We start from the raw sequence: 20,250 nt of genomic DNA, 5'->3' as shown, positions 1-20,250 counted from the left end.
GAAGGGTGTGCTCCACAATATTTCTTTTTGCTTCCAAAAATGCCAATCTGTGCAGTCTAATAAGGCTGCGTTTGTTATGCATTCTCGGAGTACAGATTGGGTCTAGAAGAACCTATTCTGAAGCGAGAAAGTAGAATAGAACCGGGTTTTCAGTCTGCACACAAAATCTATTCCAAGAATACATATCAAACAAAAACTAAATGGCGGGGGTTATGAATGGAGAGCAGTATATGCAGCAGAGCCGAGCTCCAAAACTAGTAATATACTCTCCAACTCCCTCCCAATCTCTCACATGCACACAGCCCAATGCCTGGGTGCATGACTGATCCTCTGCAGCATGCCAACCCCCCCACCCCAATGAGCATCCACTGACTGGGAGCGACTGGAATGGTGTCTGACCGGTTTTACCGATTTGAATAGCAATTGACCCTGAATTATTCGGATGCCGATTCCAAGGTTTGAAACCCTGATGCAAACTCGTTGAAGGAAGACTACCCAAAAAAAACTATTGAAGGAAATTAAGAAGAACCTGCAGTGTATACCAGTATATGTATTTGCACTTACAAAAGCTCTGTATGTATTTTCTCTATCAGGATTTGCTTCTGAAGGTTTTTGCTTTGTGTTTTTAATAAATAAGATACTGCTGCTGCTGTAGATGATCTGAAGACTTTGGAGTTTGGAGAGGCTCTCACCCCTTTTTATACATTTGTGTCCGAAAAAATTGCTTACCCAAAAAGAAAAGAAAAAATGTGTCCGAGAAGATTGGTTTGCCATGAATTGTATTTTAATCTGTTAACCCACCATTTTTAAGACTTCATTTCCGCCATTTGAGATAGATTAGACCAGGCAAGATCATATCTACCACCACTTTACCACTTTGGGAACCTTCGACCATGAAAGATTCTGATCTCGTGATCTTAATCAATACTTCACCATTAACCATCATTCTTCTATTTCCAATCTCATCCAAGTAAGTAACTCTGAACTCTCTCTCTTGCAATTACCACCATTCGTTATTCTTCTCATCTGGAGTCAGAAGTGGGCGAAAAAATAGTTCTTTAATTTTTGAGTAGCTTGGCCTGGATCGACGAAGGGGAAGGAGTTCTCCGTTTTAACGCTTCTGCAACTGTGTGTGGATAGTGAATGAAATAAAGGGTTGCTGGTGAAAGAAGGTGAAATCCCCTCCTTTGGTCGCTCTCTCTCAGTCGGGAACCGCTCGGGCTAAGCTCTAGGTACGAATTATATAGAGTTGCTAGAAACCAAGAACATGGTTCAACCCATCTCTACAAGTAATCAGTGCAAACTGCACAATGATGAACTCATGTGGCAGGGATGACATGAATCATTGATGGGTTGTTCTGTTGGAGCATAAAAAATTTCTATTTTGTGTACTTGTAAATGCAAACTACTGGTGCTTTCCCTTATTCGTCTTCTTCCTCCATGTCCAAAGATGAACTGATTCTAACTTGAGTTTGGTTGTGTCACATGTAGGCTGAAACATTACTTGGGTATCTGAGAGAATTAAGGCAAGAGGCATCCTCTTCTAGCCCTATGGAGAGGTAATTAAATTCACAATCAGTACTGGGTTCTTGTCTTCTTGAATTAGTACATAGCTGAGTGTTCTTATCGTTTGTACACCGTGTAAACTGATTCGTAGATTATATCTAAACTAGATTTTGAATGTGTGTGATTTCATGGGAAGCTATGGGGATTTGGGTTGTGATCCTGGGTTTTGTTTGGGAAATCCAAATTTCTGCTAAAACAGAGTAAGAGTTTTGATTTGAGGACTTATGGGAGGGTATGTTGAAATGATCAATCTTACAGATGGTGTTCTAGTGTTGTACTGTATTAGGGAAGTACTGAGTGAGAAACAGAAGGGATTGAGTTATATTTTTTAGTGATTGCAATTGCATCACATAGCTTGCCTGTACATAGCTGAGTGTACATCAGTACTGGGTTCCTGTCTTCTTGAATTAGTACATTGCTGAGTGTTCTCATCGTTTACACTGATCCATAGATTATATCTAAACTAGATTTTGATTGTGTGTGATTTACTGGAGGCTATGGGGATTTGGGTTGTGATCCTTGGTTTTGTTTGGCAATCCACATTTCTGCTATTGCTGCTATAGTCGATCTTATGGTGTTCTAGTGGTACTATATTAGGGAAGTTGTGAGTGAGAAACAGAAGGGCTTTGAATTTTATATGTCATAGCAACATCTTTATGGTGTATTTGGGCTATGATGAAATCATCTAAAGAATTAGAAACTGAGCAATTAAACCTTCTTTGTGTGATTAGTATCTTTTCATTGATCCCTCTTTCTCTGTTGACCGGAGGATAACCTTCAATTGCATCATGTGGTTGCAATAAGATAAACTGATTAGCCATACCATACATAGATACCCTTGCAAGAAGAAGGGGAAAAAGAGAGGATAAAACAGCCCATTTCCAACAAAAGTATTCCCCAATTTATAGATAGAAGAAACAATTTCAGTATCCTCAATTTATACATAGAAGAAACAACTACAGTATTCTCCAATCTATACATTGAAGAAACAATTTCAGTATTCCCCAATTTATGCATAGAAGAAACAACTACAGTATTCTCCAATCTAAAAATTGAAGAAACAATTTCTGTACTCCCCAATTTATACATAGAAGAAACAACTACAGTATTCCCCAATTTATACAGTATTCCCCAATTTATAGATAGAAGAACTGCTATAGTTGACCTAGACATTGACATTGTAATGGCATTTGCAGGAACATAACTAAACGGATGAGGTACAATCAATGGCATAATAAGGTCCTTATAATTAACAAGATAAAGCATATGAGTGAAGAGCTATTCAATCACTTGACTGGTTTCATCTCAAGTGAGTTTCTTTCTCCTTCGTCTGATCCTTTGTTGAAAGGCCAAGGCTTGAAACCTCTTTCAAGCAATTTCTCGACCTCCTCAAATTGCAGACCTTTGGTCTCTGGTACATTGAAGTAGACGAACACCAGACTCAAGAAAGAAAAACCAGCAAACAGGAGAAATGTGTAGGCTGAGCCTAGAGCTTGAGTTAAAGACAAGAATGTTAGACTAACAAAAAGGTTTGCTACCCAGTTAGCAACAGCAGCAATGCCTCCACAAAATCCTCTGTATCTCAATGGGTAAATCTCTGAGTTGATAAGCCAAGGGCAACTTCCCATCCCAGGTGAGTAACAGATAATGTAGAGCCCCAAGCTCACTAATGCCAAGAATCCAAAACTGCTTGGACATCCTCTAGTGAACCATTCACCATGTTCGCCTTGGCATGAACTTCTCATTCCCTCGTTTGAAGCAAAACATGCACCAGGTTTAAGCTGAATTCCAAATTAAACCATGAAAATAAGGTTTCAAGTATAATGCAATATCTCTTACATAGAGAATTTAGATAATCAAATCAAATAACTGAAATAAATGAAGAGTACTTACACGATTGCCTCCATTAGCGCAGAACCCACAATCTGTAGATCCTTTTAAACATTTCATGCAATTCCATGATGATGCATCTGGGGCATTAAGGTAATGCGGGCATGTACCATTTGCCCCAAATTTGGCAGAATCTAACTTAGCAACTGCCGGAGAATGGATAGCTGCTAGGTTAAACACACCAAATAGCACGATGAGCCAAAATATGATTCCAAGCAAACTGAGAATCAGCAGCCTTCTCCTCCCAGATCTATCAACAAAGAATATACTAACAATGGAACCCACAGCATTGAGACCAGAAGTAATAAGAGAGAGAGCCAGAGCTGTCTTGTTAGAAGCAAATCCAGCCAATTGAACTATGGTGGGACTATAATACATGACAGAGTTGATTCCAACAAACTGTTGAGCCACTTGCAGCCCAACACCAGCAATAAGCCCTCTGCGGACAACCACATTACCCCATGCTTTCCCAAGCGTAGTGAACACATTACCATTACCAATGCTACCCTCCTCTGCTATTTCATTTTCAACAGATTCTCGTAAGGCCTCCACTTCTCTTTCAACTTGGTCTTCAGGATATAGTTTCCTCAAAATTTCGATGGCTTCATTTTTTTTGTTCTTTTTTTTATGGGAATATAAACAAATTGAGAAATTTTGTTAGTGAGAGCATCAAGCCAGGGTTTTCTATTAGCAAGTAGAAAATAAATCATGAAAGAGATTCGCGACATTACCTTTCTGTAGAGCCACCTAGGGGACTCTGGAAGGGACAACATCAATATAAATTGAATCAGAGCTGGAAGTCCTGCCACTCCAAGCATCCAACGCCAAGTTCCATTGACCTGAGATTGAAACAAAAAATGTTAAACCAAGTTTGAGACATGATCATCTTCTTTTAACTTCAGTAAATCAGTTTGTTAGTATTACTAAACCAAATGTACCCTTGTGAAGGCAAGATTTATAAGGTATGACAAAAATTGTCCTCCTGTAATCAACAGAGCATTCATGCTAACAAGAGCCCCTCTAATTCTAGCAGGGGATGCTTCCGAAATGTAAAGAGGTGCAGTCATGGAAGCCATTCCAACTCCCAAACCAACAAAAACTCTTCCCACGATTATAACTTCAGGATTAGGGGCAAAAGCCATGATCACTGCACCAGCAAAGAACAAAATATCTGCTCCCAAGATTGACATTTTTCTTCCAAACCTGTCATTTATCCATCCGCCAACTGCAGCACCAAATATGGCTCCTGCTACTGCCATGCTCACGATGACTTCCTATTGATGAATGTATATGTAAGGATTAGATTTTAAACAACCATTACATTTTGTTCAATAGATGTGCTATGAAGAAGGAATAGAAACTTTACCTGTAAAATTGTTTTCTTGTCAACAGATGGAAAGTCATCTCGAATATAGAGAAGGGCGCCAGAGATAACTCCTATACACCAACAAGGAAAAGAAGCAAATAGAAATGTAAGGGAGTTGGTAGGAAATTCTGATCAATTCATGGAGGATTTAGTTCACGGTATCAGCTGCGGATACCATATTGGGCTGTATTCATTATCTTTCCCAGACCATTGTGGGTTCCTACTGATGACACTGTCTCATGCACTACCATTGGTGTGGCGTGGAAGATTCCCAACCCTCATGTTTTCCTTATGATTCCCTTGCTCTGTGATTGCTTTTAGATCAATGCAAGTTTGATACATTCTTACCTGTGTCATATCCGAAGAGAAGACCTCCAATGCCAGCAGACAAGGCTAGGCGCATGATATAAGGATGCTTCCATGTTGTTTTGAAGCACTCTGCGAACTCTTCCGCATCCAGTTTCTGAACTCCTCCCTCCACCATGTTTGAGGGAAAACTACGATTGAAGATTTAGTTAAAACCTGCATGAAATGAAACAATAATGGAAACTTGAGAATACTATTACTAAATAAGTACTTCAGTTATATCAAATGGTTCCTAGCAGTTCTGGATCAACTCAGTTCCTTATTGGGTTTTCGGTTTTAGCAGGACATCACTGTGATCATCATCACCTTGAAGGTTCTCTTTGTTCTGTGATGATAAGAAAAATGGTTTATGTGGGGGGATTGTAGGGCTGCACCCAGACACGGGGAATGACTGCCCCACCCCAATGAAAATGCCATAATGACCCTTGTTTGATACTTCTGCACACTCTCCCATTGACTCCCCTACACACGCAAGGGCCACACTTCCCTTGATAATATTAGTAACTGGAGAAGGTATCTTAGCTCCTTCATCACTACCCATTTAGACACACAATCTAACAAACAAATCATCATAACAAGCTCTTGATAACAGGTTTCAAAATTCAGAATTGGAAATCAAATCAGCCATTGCGGACTCCGATTCTAATCGAGGAATCAAAGTGAATTGGCCTAATACAAATTCGATCAATTGATCTGATTCTGAATTTTGAAACCATGCTTACTAATATGAAGAACCTGCAATGTATATGTATTTGCACTTACAAATGCTCTATTAGTATCTTCACTAACAGGATTTGCTTCTGTAGAGATGACCGGTGGGAACTTAGATAAGCTGCAAAGTGCAATACCCACCCGATGATCTGAAAACTTTGGAGAGGCTCTCACCCTTTTATTCATTTTGTGTCCGAGAAGATTGGCTTTGCCAGGGTTTTAGTTTATTCTGTTTTTAGTGTTAACCCTCCATTTTAAGACCTCATCCGCCATTTTTAGACCTTACAACCTTTAAAGATTTTGATTATTTGAATCACACTGGAACAATGGCAACTGTGATTCCAATAGTTGTAGTTATCTGTGGAAACCAAATTAAGACTATTTATTTTCATTTCCAACCATTCATTTTTTTCTTCAATTGGAATCAGTAATGGGCAAAAAATTAGTTGTTTACTTCAGTTTTATGGTTTTTCTGTTTCAGGCTTTTTAGGTTTCGTTTGTTTATGACCGTTTCCAAAAAAAATTTAATTCTGTTTTACCTCTTCATTTAGGGTAAGACCCATCAAAATCTAGTTGGATTTGGAAAAGTTATGAAAGCTTTAGATCATTTTTTGAAAATTTCTGTGCTTGAAGGGTTGGAAATGGGCTCTCTATTATATTTGGGACAACCCTAGGAGTAGGGTTCCCCTCTTGGATGGATACAAGATCATTCCATAACATATCATATTTCCTGGGTGGATTTGCTCTGAGATCTTAAAAGTAAGGTTAAAAAATAAATCCCTTCCTGGTAGCAGTGAAATTTTCTCCAAGATATTCCCTATTAATGTCTCGTGAGATTGCTCGCTCGTTTAGTAGTTTTGAGCAACTTTTCTTCTTTATTTTGAACTAAAATTCGGCCGTTAAGATGTATGTGGGATCCTCTGTCATATGACCTAACCTAATACATATACTGTCAAGTGAAACAACTAAGCTTACACTTCGCTAGGCATAGTGTCGGCTAGAAGGATTATTGGATTTTTTCACATCATATTTTCTCTTAGAAACAAATATTGAATTTTTTTTGAACATATAAATTTTGCACCGAAACAGGCATAGCCTTTTGTAAAACTAACAGTAAAAAAAAACCACTCATTTTAGGTCCCATTTCACATTAGGGAATCACACCAATGAGATGCAACAAATTGGCATCATATATAGGAGGAAAATGAAGTTAAATCATATGGAAAGGAGAGAGATAGACAAAATAGATGCTAGTGTATCCTATTCCGGTGGCTCAAATAACTTTTTCTCATTTTTCTCTAGTGAATGGGTAGCTAAACGTCCATTGAGTTGTGGTCAACAACATGATGGATTATAACTTGCCATGTGATAACATATTTGGTGCTCAAATTTTAGCCTCGAATAGAAGACTGCCTAATCTATTTGTAAAATTGCCGTCTAAAAGGATTTACATGTGCCAAAAATTATGGTCATAATTTGGTTAAATTGTTAAAATAAGAATGCAATTAAGCATGATAAATATCCATGTTTTGTAAAGCTTAACTACAATCTAGTTAGCGCACTCAAGACTATACCCTATAAATCTATGGATAAGAAAGTAGCGATCAGGGAACCCCGAGCTCTGTTGCAAACTCTCTCTTTTAAATTAATTTATTTTTTTTTTCCTTTCTAAATAATTAAAAAAAGGTGGACCATATGGTTAAAAAATCATATATAATGAGCAGGCTAGGGGACCTCTCTATAATTATTCTACAGATTGAAAGACTTATATGTTTCTTAACACTACCTTGTATAAGAAACTTCTTTTTTTCTTGTTAAAACCTGGTATAAGACTTGGAAATTATTTGGAGGACTATATGTAAGAATAATAAAAATCATAAAATCCATATATGATTGTATATAAATTTTGGGCAAGAGAATCCTGTCTATTTGGGTGGTCACTATGTCAATACACAAACCAATGGGAGGCCGCGTAGAGGGATTTGGACGCGGGGCAACATTATTTTTTTGCGCCCACTTGTGCGTAGGTGTAGAAACACACAAGCGAGTAGTATTGATCAGATAATGAAGCATGTCAACATAAAATTCTTCATGGACCATATATTTCTTGAGTTTAATATTCCTTTAGTTGTTAGGTCTCTCTCTCTCTCTCTCATACAAAAGAAAAAGGCAGAATTAGACTTCACACAGCACAAACAAACAAAAAGTAGAATGAGACTTCTAAGTGTTAGAAAAGAAAGAAATAATGGTGGGTTGTTGGAGAGTCCAACCCCAGATCTTACGGCATTTAGGTGTGAGACTTTAGTATAGATAAGCCATGAAACAAATCGTTACAAGGTTGTAGCTCTCTAATTCTTAACATCTCAATACTCTCATTGACATATAATTTTAACAAATTTGACTTTATGAGTAAATAGATTTTATGTATTTATTTATTAGAATAAATAGATAACTTAGGAAAAACAACAAAGGGACTTGAGCTAGGTGAAATTCAACCCAAAATCTTAAAGTATTAACTGTAGATAGTTATTCAGCATATGAAAGCATCAAGAACCCGAACAAATCACTGTAAGACAATAACTCTATTAGTCCTAACGTCTAAACATGGGTTGGAGTCAATGGTGCAAACTATATACACTAAATCTTAATAGTGAAAGTTGCATGCTCAGTCCATTTAAATAGTCATCTTCAATTGATCTTTCACTCAAAAAAAAAAAAAAAAAGATCATTAGCTTTAGTTAAGACAAGTCAAGCTTTTGATGACTATGCTTTGGAGCGTAATTAGTTTTCGTTCACTAATGAAGAGGAAGAAGAATCCTCTCACCATTAGTGAGGTAACCATTTGAGTTCCGTCGTAAAATCTCATCCCCTATTGTTTAGGGCCAAAATTATCCCTCCACTTAGGCATTTAATGATTCTACGCTCATGACCAAAGACTTCTTTTACCATGGTTGAAGGGAAATTCAGACCATTCTTTCAAAACACATTGGAAAATAGAATTTTCCTTTTTGTCAACAAGGGAGGCAGGGAGTTGATGAAATCATATGATGTTTTACTGGTATGAATTCTAAAAGAGAGCATGAACATAGACCAGGCTATGTGAGTGGGGACATTATGCTCTAAAAAAAATTGAAAAAATCTCTTATGGTCCTATATCATTATCTTCAGCTTTATTCTTGTCTTCTTCAGATCTTTAGCTTTATAATTAAAAAATTACTAGAAAGCTCACTACTGGTTATAATGGAATTGCTTAAATAGTTCATACAAGCTTTTCTTTTTTATTTTAAATAAATTTTTATTAGGAATAAATCCACAAGACGATCGTGTGATGAATTTTTTTTTTTCATATTCTTTCACATCCTGATCGTGTGGGATTCACATTGATACTTTCTCTTCTTTCTCACCATATGGTCATGCTTTTGAGTGCCCATTTTTTTATCATACACACACACACACTCTCTCTCTCTCTCTCTCTATCCTTTGGAAATAACCCCATGCCTCTTAGCATCTCAATCTCCCTATTGGTTGAGCCACTAGCTTCTTAGTTTGCCCAGCCCTTGTCCTAGGGGTGTCAACGGGTCGGTTTGGCTTAGTTTTGATCCAAGTTGAATTGGTTTAAGTGTGGGAATGGTAAAACCGAAATCAAACCAATAAAAAAATTTCAGTTTTAGTGCAATTTGGCTTCCATTTCTTGTATTGATTTATAATTGGGTTGGTTTTAGTTTTTTGTCTTGTTTGGGTTTAATTTTACGTACAAACTTATATAATACTATGCAAAACCTCTTTTTTTTTAATGAATTTTGAACTGTCTTCAGTGTCATACTGGTTTGCTTCCGATTTCGATCAGGTTTTGAGTTGATTCCGGTTTGATTTTGGATCCATTTGATTTTTGGTGTGATTCGATTTATCCCAAATCAAAACCGATCCAATAAGGCTTTGATTCAGTGTGACCCAGGCTATTTTCGATTTGATCTGGCCAGTCTTACAGGTCAGTTTAGGTCTTGAGACCCTACCTTGTCCTATTCTATTTCAGTAAGAAACATCTCAATCAAACAGGGTCCTTTTCTAAATTAGGTGCTCTCTCTCTCTCTCTCTCTCTAGCCTTTTCTGGGTTATAGTCTATCATACAAAGGATGGGCCGGTGGGGTCTCCGTATTGAGGACCTAGAAAAGGGGCCTGGGCCCGATTCCCGCTTGTCAAGTCTTTAAGAACTTTCCTGTAGGTCCAGGGCGGCATAAGGAATGGGCCTCGCATCGGTTGTTGTCGATACTGATACGAAATCAATATGGATCGTATCGGGTCTGAATCTGCCAACAACTAAAAAAACACGTCATTTTGATCAATACCACCGATACATATCGATTAGGTATGGGTGAGATGATAATGATATGGCTGATACTAATACCTAGAAACTGTGTGCCCACGGGCTCTGTTCTCCATAGCTTTCAAGGTGGTTATGGTTGAATAATATCTTGCTCGGATTTGACAAAGAACATCCCCATCTTCCACCCAACCCCTCTCTCTCTCTCTCTCTCTCTCTCTCTCTCTCTCTCTCTCAAATGTCCTCACTGCCCTGTAATGTACGAAAATAATCCTTCGCACTTTATTGGTTTGCTCCATGTCACTTGCTTAGAGATCTCTCTTCCTCTTTATTTTTAAGAAATAGTGTCAAGGAGAATGTCCTACTCCACATCGATCATAACGTGGAAAATGGTTTCATCCAATAGAGAGTCCATCAATCAAGAAGAAGAATTATATCAGCGCAAGTCCATATGGCCTACATGTGAGAGGGATTTCTCTGGCTCCTTTCTCTTGATCTTTACTGTTCACTAACACCCATCCACGGCTCCACGCACAATGATGGTCATCGAAGGAGGGAGCGATAGAGAGAAAGAGAGTTTTTTATTTTTTGCTATCGACGGGTATCTAGGCGGGTTCAACTGACCCTATAACCGCATGGATCGGGTTATACCGGGGTTGAATGAGAACCATTCAATTTTCACCGAAAGCAATGAAGAACACTAAACACCCCCGTGTGAATGGCCCAAGGTGTGCCTAGTGGGAGTCAAACTTATGACGTCCGAGTTTACGGCTTGTACTAAGTTTGTTGTTCACCAACTGAGCTATCCCCTTGGGTTACGTAAGGAAATATTTTGTTTAAAGAATTTGGACCTATCGGAGTTTCAACATATAGGGAAAAATAGTGATGACTTTAGATTTCTAGATGAATCCTTCACCATGGGTTAAAAAAAAAAAAAAAAAAAGCAAGCAAGCTGGAGAAGCGTTCCCCAAAATATCAATAGGGAGAAGAATATGCATATCATACCAATGGTTGTCCTAAACAAACGTATTATTCTTATAAGGCCTACATATTTAGAGCATTAGTGAATAAAGTAGGATTAGGATTTTTTTTTTTTTTTTTTTTTTTGGAGGGGGGTGGTTAAGGAGTAGGTTTAGGTTCAGCTTCAAGGTCAATATATTGTTAAGTTTGACTTATTATAGACCAATGGTGGTAGAATGACTAGAGGTAATGCTCTTATCTTTTCAACTAAGTGGGGGGTTTGCTATTAAAGTAGCATCCTCCCAAGTTTCTACAAGGATTCTTTTTAGGGGGAAAGAATTTTGTGCACACTGTTGTCCATTTTTTCAATGCTACAGTACATGGGAAACATATCCACATAAGTCAAGCTTAGCTAGATGAACCATCAATCAAGTAAGTAGACAAAGTTCTATTATCCTTGTTGAACTTTCTTGGAGGTAAACTTGATTTTTATGAAATGATTTATCCAACTTGCAAACCAATTTAACTAATTTATCCAATCCAACAACAATAGGAAAAGTTATTGAAGCAAGTGCAAAGAAATGGATGGAAGGTGGTGGAAGTGTAAAGTAATTCTGATGAACTAGAAAAGCTACTTTTGGATAAAAGTACCATATCGTGGTCTTGGAGTGCAGTTTCTTTTTTTTTTCTTTTATAATGTCTATGAGTCTATGACCCCATTCCCCTAACACAAATTTGGCTCCGGCCTACTAATGAAATAGCCTTTCTCCTAAAACATTTTACTTTTGTGACCATGAAAGTGTCTCTATCTCTGGTACTGACTTAGATGTATATTTTCTTTTGTAATAATATTTATTTTTTTTCCCAAAAAAAATAATAATAATAAATAAATAATGTTCTTCATTTAAGAATATCAAGATTTAGTTCTTAATGGGTTTTGGGTAATGTTTCCTCATCGCTAGTGAAGCTATGCTTGCATCTGTGGCCTAAATATCAACCACGTGGCAACTTTTTAATTTTCATACTTTGTAGATATGTTGTACATATTAAAATTTACTCATTAATTGGTAATAATAAATAAAAATTTAAAATAACTAGTTGAAAAGAATCAACTTTGGATTTGTTTTGTTGATATAAAAAATGTTTTGGACTATTTAACTTTACATTTTGAAATATATCGAAGAATTTAGATTGAGTTTTTCTTCATCCACAACGAAGAGAGAATTTGTTCACTCACAGGTTCTAGCACTTGGATGAATCGAAAGGCAATGTTAATGGTACTTTTGACATACATCCCATAAAAGTATAATTATGAGATTGCAACAGTAGGTTTCTCGTTACCTATAATGAAAGAAAAACTTTTCCAAAAAATTTTACATAGTGGATTATGTGATTGATTTTGAAATCTTAACTTGATTCAATGATTCAAACAGAGAGATTAATCTTCCATGTAACCTACAATTAAAAAAAAATTGATATATCCCCATGGGCCTTATGATAGGCAATTTATTCATTCTGTGTATTTCAAGGAAACCCAACTCCCTAACCCAAGTAGTAGAAGGCTTTCATGAGGTTAAGAGATTGATTCTGTTGCCTTCATTTTGCATTATAAAAAAAGTGTCTTCTCTCTTGTAATGCAGCCTTACTATTTTGTAAAGTAGTGTGGAACTTGTAACATAGAACAAAAAATATAAATAATGTGAAATGGGAGATAATAAGATATTTTACCACAACAGAGGATGATACTTCTTTGAATGACAACAGGATAGCATATCTTTCAATGACATCTCTTAGTTATTAATATATGGGATTAGGTTTCGATTCAAATATTTGAATTAAAATTTTAAGAACATATCTAGATTCATTAACATGTTGTCCACATCACCTATAAAAATAAGAATAAAAATCCTTTTTCCCTATTGGGTTATCATCCCATCTCTTCTCACATCATCCATAAGGTGTGGTCCTCACACAAGACCACACACTAAAGGTAGTCCCCACACCCTATGAAGATGTGATGGGATGATGGATTTTGGACTCTTAAAATTATAAATAAACAACTTTGTGTTTAGAGTATGGGCCACATAATATTGACACTTCTAATGGACGCCACCAAATATGATAGGTAGTTTATCCATTTAGATCTCCATCTATCCAACAACCTAAATAAAAATAATAATCATATAACTCCAGCTTTGTCATATTTGATCACATTTCCTTAAAATATGTTGAAAATGCATCACTAAAACATAAATATATCATTGAAAGATTCTTTTGGTATTTACTGGTAGTCACTATTCGCCATGTCTCAAATATTTAATATTTCACAACAAAATCTCATTTAAGTCCATCAACATGTATAAACATCTCATATAGGTCTTATATGAGAACGTTTATTTCGTAAAATTTTGTGAAATTTTCTCTTCAAATGATAGTTTACATGAAGAGTTTTCTTCGTGGTATTACTCCCCAACCTACAACCCCACAAACACCCCCCCCCCAAAAAAAAAAAAAAGTTAGTTCATTGAATTTTTTTTCCTCTCATCTTTTAATGTTGTTTGTTTGTTTGACATCAAAACAAACAATTCAAAATCCTATTTTTCAAGGAAAAAATAAAAATTGGATTTTTTTTGTTTTTCTTTCTTGGTAGTAAGGAAATTTACTGCTGATAATAACCATGTATAACACTTCACTATTTGCCATGGGCTAGTCCATATGATAGAGGACTGCTCATGTATCTCAATGGCCAAATTTTAGTCAAAAGTAAGCAAGGAAAACTGCTAAAACTCATAGTTTAGTTAAATTATCAAAATGCCATTAAACAACGAAGAATATATGATACAAAATGATATCTTTTTATGATTTTAGCTACTTTCTCTATTCATTTTAAGTTTAAATTGCACCAGTGAGATGCTTCTCTGATCCTCTATCACATGGAAATCTATGTACAATCATATAATTAACAGTAAAATGTTATACTTTACTAGATATAATGATGAAAAAAAAAATCCTTAAATAAAAGAACAATAAAATAACTCTATCCGGGAGTATAATGAACGCTGGCATTTGCCTGAGTTTATCTTTCTCCTCCTCTAATGAAATACATATATATGTCGCTCTATTGTAAGGAGGAGAGAGATACATTCAGGGAACCCTAGCGTATGCTACACTGCCGGGCAGCAAACTACTCACCAATAAAAGAAGGGATTGTGTGGGGAATTAATATTCCATTCCATTTAAAGTTGGGAACAGAGAGTCAGAGTTTTGGGTTTCAGAGCTTCTGGTTTCAGACAAACTTAAAAAATATCCTCATGTCCTTTAATGGTTTGCAGCAGACTAAGGTAACAAAAAGACTGGAATTACTGTTATAAGTCACCCCACTTGGGGACATAGCATAGCTTCTCGATAAGAATCCAAATACTATTGGATTTGATTTGACTCTTGTCTAAAGAAAAGCTGATCGAATAGAAAAAATTAATATAAAATAAATCTCTATCTCAAATCTCAAATCTCAAGTAGACTTTTTTTCTCTTCTTTTTCTCAATGATTTAACAGCTAACTTAATTCATCGGTTGTTGGTTTTAATAGATTTTGCTTGAGCCCTTGAGCACCTGTGTTTTCAATTTCCCGTGTTTTACTCCCTTTTTAAGCTCTTTTTTAGGGTTATTTGCTTCTTGGTCTTGAATCTTGATCACCAGTGTTTATTTTCATCAATAACTGTAGTTTTGGCTTTAGGGTTTTTCAGTTTTTAGTTTGAAGTAGGTTGTTGTGGGAGATTTTGGGATTTCTAAGTTGGGTGTTTATTTTCTCCTTTCCTTCTCATCTGTGTGTGTGTGTTAATTTCTTGGTTGTGATCATGGCTACTCCGATGTCGGCCATGTCTCTGTTCAATGACTCCCCTGTCGTCAGAGAGCCCTTTAGCAAGAAACAGGGTTTCTGCGCTCAGAATCCCAGCAGCTTATCAGGGGTGATTGGCGTCCATGGAAAGGATGCCGCAGTAGCAGATTCTGAAGGCTTCATCGGTGTTCTTGAGGTGTTCATACATCAAGCGAGGGATATCCAGAACATCTGCATATACCAAAAGCAGGATGTTTACGCCAAGCTGTGCCTGACTAGTAACCCTGAAATTACTGTGTCCACCAAGATCATCAATGGTGGAGGGAGGAATCCGGTCTTTAATGAGAGTCTTGATCTCAAAGTTCGGAATCTAGAGTCATCCCTCAAATGTGAGATCTGGATGCTGAGCAGGGTCAAGAATTATCTTGATGATCAGTTGCTGGGCTTCGCATTGGTCCCTCTTTCTGATGTTCTTGTGGGGAATGGCAAGTTGGATCAAGAGTTGTCCCTCTCTTCCACTGATCTGTTCCATTCTCCAGCTGGGTTTGTCCAATTGTCGCTCTCCTACTGTGGAGCATCACCAGAAGTCTTGGAGATCCCCGCTCCGGCGGCCTCTGTGAATGCAAAAGCCGCTGCGTCACCGGATTCTGGAATAACCGATTCACTCCCCTGTGATTTCGATAAGATCGAGTTCCCAGATCCTAAGATCATTAATGAAAACCAGCTGATGGTTTCTGAGTATTTTGGGAATCCATGTAGCCCCTTGGACTCCCAGAGCTCTGCCTCTGAGAGCTTGGTCACTTCAGACACCGATAATCACTTTAGTTCCAACGTTGGTGGTGGTGATCATGTTGTGGAAAGCTTCTCATCGGGAGCTTCTCAAGGGAGTCTGGATTCCCTTGAAGTTCACAAGAGTGATACTCCTCCGAGCAGTATTTCAACTAATTGGTCTCCCTCTGCTTCAATCACTAGGAGTTCTCAATCCTCCCTCGATACTCCAGGAGAAAGAAGATCTTCAGATGAGGAGCAACAATCGTCTGTGAAAGAGAAAGGAACCGACGAGGGTGAGGCTGATAGTGAAGCCTCTGGTGGAGAGCCTCGCAGCTCATTTCCTAAACCTTTTGTAAGCATAAACATGGAACCAGAGCCAATGATGGTGCAGCAGGATATTGTGGACATGTACATGAAAAGCATGCAGCAATTTACAGAGTCTTTGGCGAAGATGAAGCTCCCATTAGACATTGAAAATGAGGCTACCGACTTGGGGTCTGCAACATCCAAGTCTAGCTCTGATCAGAAATCACCAGCTCCGAAGGGCACTGGCTCCAGAGTGTTTTATGGGAGTAGGGCATTCTTCTGATCTTTAAGTTGGGTTAGTTTGATGGATACACAAGGTGCCTTTATGATTTTAGAATCAAACACTAATAGTAGTACTGAGCTTTGTTCTTCAGTATGTAGTGGAGCCTTACCTTTTGTATGCTGGAATAGTTTCAGGTGATGGGGAGACATGACTTGTATGTGTTGTTACCAACTTTGTTGTATCACAGTTGCTGTCACCATGTATTTGATTAGTCTAAATAATCTTTTCTGCCCTTTGCTGCTGAATTGATTACTTTTGCATTATCTGGCTTCTGTATTAAGCAATAGTTTAATTTTTGTTTAATCCATTTCATGAGCCTGAGATGTGAGGAGGCAGAACAAGGATTTATAGGACATAGGGGACACACTCTCCCACCATCCTCATCCTGCCCTTTGTCTCAGGTGCATCCCAATTTCAAATTGGCATTTCAATTACGTCATTCTCTTTGCATATTCATCCTACAAATCAATGCAATTTGCCCATCATCTAGATATCTCACTGTCCAGAGTCCGGAACTTCTCAGGTATATTTATTCTTGTTGTGCATCTTTGATCATTGAAGAAATCCACAAGCCAAGGATCTGTTGCTACCTATGTCTTGTTCCCTGTAGTCATCCAATAATATCTGCAGCCCCCATTGCACCAGCTGCCATTGCCCCAGCTGCACCATAGATGAGTGAAAATATTCAACAAGGTGAGAGAATTCCTTGCTCAAATCTGGTATCATCTCTCCCAACCCTGCTGCTAAATGGGCTCCTATCTTGAGGGGTTCATGAATTTCTTCATATATGGAAACAAGATTTTCAAGGCTCTGTTATCAACTCGCATTAGATTGCACCCTATCTGATCTTCAACCACATGTGTTTCTTTCCTGTATTTGTATAAACTGTGTAGTGTAGCCATGGTGCAATATACCAGTAACAAGTCTCTTGGAATAGTACTCTGTTTTGACAAAGTAGAAAATGTGCGTGGGGTAATTTTCTTCTTCAAGTTGAGCACTGTAATTTACTGGGTAATTCACTTTGGCACGAAGCTCAGTCAACAGTCTGTTCATTATATCTCAGTCCTTGGATCTCCTGTTTTAAGTCTCTGATTTCCTAATTATCTTCAGTATCTGAAGAACAGCTTCAACCCCCTTAGCAATTTCAGCACATGTCGGTTCCACTGTGCCATCTGATTCATCAGAAGCTACTGAACTAGCATTTGGGTCATCTGGGTTGCTCTCTGGAGTGACTGCCAAATTGAATGCAAGATGATACAGATCAATATTGTCGATGCAGTGCTTCACAGAAGTCATCATCTGATAGGTGGTCTCTGGCATGTTTGAACCCAGCTGGTAAAATGGGTTTTCCTCCATCTGATACTGGAACCCAAGTATGCCGATAATTGTACATGCTATCTGCAGGAACTGAGCCCCATGCCTGTTTTAATTGTTGGAGAGGCATGAACTGTGTTCTTTTTTTCTGTATTGGAGAGTTGTCAAATTTTTTACACATTCTACAGACTTTGGATTGTTGGGATTATGATTTCCCTGAATAGTTTAGAGATTATGGTATATTCTTTGTGGATTATGCAATGTAGTACCCTACCCCAATTGATATCTGAGCTCCACTGTAACTTGTGTACAATTGATGGTTATTGAGATGAGGTATTTCTTGAGACTGTAAGTTGCTCCATACTGGTTCATTGAGCCAACCTTATGGTTGTGGAGATGCACCTTTGCAAATAAATGAGATCTGGGTAAAAGCAAGAGTGAATTGGTTTATCTGGCTAGCATATGAGACCAGCTTTTAGTGGTACCACCTTCTGCTAATGTCGATATGACTTTCTAAAACTGCTTTAAGAATCTTCTCCATTTCTCTTCTGCTTGCAAACCCTGTTCTTCTCTGTTGAGTCTTGCTTTCTAACATCTAATTCTATCCGTTGGCGTGCCTACTTGTCTCCAACTTCTTCATATTTTCATGCGTTGATCGTATTCTCAATGCTGATGCCCTTAACCTGACAAAGATCACAAAATTCTTTCCACTTCAATGCTGGCCTGTTGGTATTCTCTGACCTCACATCTAACAGAAGTTGCATCAGATCATTGCAGAGCTCAAAGACCTGTGGAAGTCTTTGGAGTATTCTTGGTGGTTATTCAAAGGTGATTAGCAAGTTTATTTGCTATAAACAGTTGGATAGAACTCAACAAATCCTTGAAATTTCTTTCTCAATCTCGACTGAGCGTACAGGAACCTTCTTAGGTGCCATCCTTGATTAAACCAAAATCTTGTTCCAACAAATTACCATCAAGGTATAAGTTTTCCAAGCTTTGGTTCTTGAAAAAACCTAGCCCATCGACATTACACTTTCTCAGAATCAGATCCCATATCGGTATCGCTCCCACTTTGGTTACCAGAAGTAGACATGTTTGAATTACACAAATGTTGCTTAATTCATCAGTTTTTATATTAACCTCTCAAATCCCAAAAAGGATCTAGTTTCTCTTCACCCATGGTGAAAAAAAAAGAATCTCTTCAATCATGGGATCTAACAATAAAGATAGAAGTTAATGATGAACCTAGAGTCCAATCATAGCGACACATCACCTAGTGAAAAAAAAAAATTATCTAAAAAAAATGAATTAAGTTGGATTTCATTTCGAGTTGACTATTTGGCCGATCATGAAAATTTTGACTTCAAACCTAGGGTTGTCTTTCTTCTTATCAGGAAAAAATATAAATACATCAAACATCACACCAAGTTGGGTTTCAAGTTAGACTATTGTCTAATCACTACCACTTATTACTAGGGTTGCCTTTTTTTTTTAAATTTCCTACAGTTGAGACTTGAGAGTAGAGACCAGCCAACACACTAAGGCGCTTGGTGTTTTGTAATGTGTAAAGGTAGAATGTCTTGTCTTGCAACATAATTAATGGTTCATGCACCATCCATCTACATTATGATTGCTCACATGGTTGTAAGTATTGGAATTGGATCGGGTGATCCGGATTGGCTTGGTAAGTGTTTGATCTACCTGATGAATATTATATCGATTGAATGGTACGGATTAGGAGTAAAAAAGTCAAAAGAAAAATAATTAATTAAAGCAAAGGTATTTTTGTCCAATATTGGTGATCCGATACCATAATGGTTTTGGGGATGATCGATAATCGTTCCAATACCATGCTCTAAAATCATGATTGCTCATGTTCACCTCACCCAGCCTAACAAGCATGTCGGGGATGAACTTTAAGTTTAGTGACAGGTAGTTAGGTAGTTGGGCTTTAGCGTAAGTCGATTGGTTCGACCCTCTTACCTCCAATCTTCTTTAAAAAAAATAGTAATAAAAATTATAGTATTGCAATATTTGTGACCCAATGAACGTCCCATGTGTGGCTCCTCATGGATCTCTTGTCTAGCCCTTTATGCGATCGTTTAATAGGCCAAGCCCCTAGTTATCAATTCAGCCGAATAATTCGTAAATTATTCGACCGAACCGAATTTTTTCAAATTTAATCAAAAATTCTGACCAAATCTGAATTAAAAATAAAATTCGTTAAAATTCGTGATTTTTTCAAAAGTGAATATAAAACGCGAATAATTCGGACCGAACTGGATTAAACCGAATTATTCGGTCCACTTAAATAGTATTTAAAAAAAAAAAAAAAAAAAAACAAAAAACAAAAACAAAAAAAACAAAAAAACAAAACCCAATAAGCTTTTTTGACCGAATCCTTAAATTAATCAATCGAATTATTCCGAATAATTCTCCACCCGAATAATTTCTGAATCCGAATTTTCTAACTATGGTCAAGCCTGGCCTAGGCCCTTGAACTAACCCCTATAGCACGCGAAACACACACGCACGAAAAAAAAAACCCCTAACCAGCAT

The 20,250-nt window shown here is 37.4% G+C and overlaps 2 protein-coding genes, 1 long non-coding RNA gene and 1 pseudogene across 4 annotated transcripts; 2 read left to right on the top strand and 2 right to left on the bottom strand.

Annotated features, from left to right (window-relative positions):
• The first annotated feature begins 210 nt into the window (after positions 1-210).
• On the top strand, positions 211-5,438 carry LOC122065985. 2 transcript variants are annotated; one of them, XR_006136175.1, is made up of 4 exons: positions 211-573; positions 656-1,232; positions 1,492-1,559; positions 4,849-5,438. It is a non-coding gene; the product is annotated as an uncharacterized LOC122065985 (long non-coding RNA). The 2 variants fall into 2 exon arrangements; XR_006136174.1 differs by having other exon boundaries at positions 258-1,232.
• On the bottom strand, positions 2,505-5,306 carry LOC122065984 (inositol transporter 4-like). The gene is made up of 6 exons (XM_042629815.1): positions 5,171-5,306; positions 4,823-4,893; positions 4,395-4,730; positions 4,188-4,295; positions 3,460-4,074; positions 2,505-3,347 (listed from the first exon to the last, which is right to left on the bottom strand). The coding sequence occupies exons 1-6, from the start codon at positions 5,304-5,306 to the stop codon at positions 2,853-2,855; spliced, it is 1,761 nt and encodes a 586-aa protein (XP_042485749.1). The 3' UTR covers positions 2,505-2,852.
• Positions 5,439-14,422: 8,984 nt separating the features above from the next.
• Positions 14,423-16,622, top strand: LOC122065994. The gene has a single exon (XM_042629821.1). The coding sequence runs from the start codon at positions 15,037-15,039 to the stop codon at positions 16,375-16,377; it is 1,341 nt and encodes a 446-aa protein (XP_042485755.1). The 5' UTR covers positions 14,423-15,036; the 3' UTR covers positions 16,378-16,622.
• A 169-nt stretch (positions 16,623-16,791) lies between these two features.
• Positions 16,792-18,626, bottom strand: LOC122065991 (annotated as a pseudogene).
• Between the last annotated feature and the right edge of the window lie 1,624 nt (positions 18,627-20,250).

This window comes from Macadamia integrifolia, unplaced genomic scaffold (assembly GCF_013358625.1).
Source record: "Macadamia integrifolia cultivar HAES 741 unplaced genomic scaffold, SCU_Mint_v3 scaffold2175, whole genome shotgun sequence".
NCBI lineage: Eukaryota > Viridiplantae > Streptophyta > Magnoliopsida > Proteales > Proteaceae > Macadamia > Macadamia integrifolia.
The sequence above is the reverse complement of the archived record's forward strand: the minus strand, read 5'-3'. Positions and strand labels throughout refer to the sequence as shown.

Excerpts from the sequence above, each read along its gene's own strand:
- LOC122065994 (XM_042629821.1), top strand. The coding sequence starts at position 15,037 with ATGGCTACTCCGATGTCGGCCATGTCTCTGTTCAATGACTCCCCTGTC.
- LOC122065984 (XM_042629815.1), bottom strand. The coding sequence starts at position 5,306 with ATGGTGGAGGGAGGAGTTCAGAAACTGGATGCGGAAGAGTTCGCAGAG. Across the intron at positions 4,731-4,822 it reads ACAAGAAAACAATTTTACAG|GAAGTCATCGTGAGCATGGC; the intron begins GTAAAGTTTCTA and ends ATTCATCAATAG. Across the intron at positions 4,296-4,394 it reads TAAATCTTGCCTTCACAAGG|GTCAATGGAACTTGGCGTTG; the intron begins GTACATTTGGTT and ends TTTCAATCTCAG.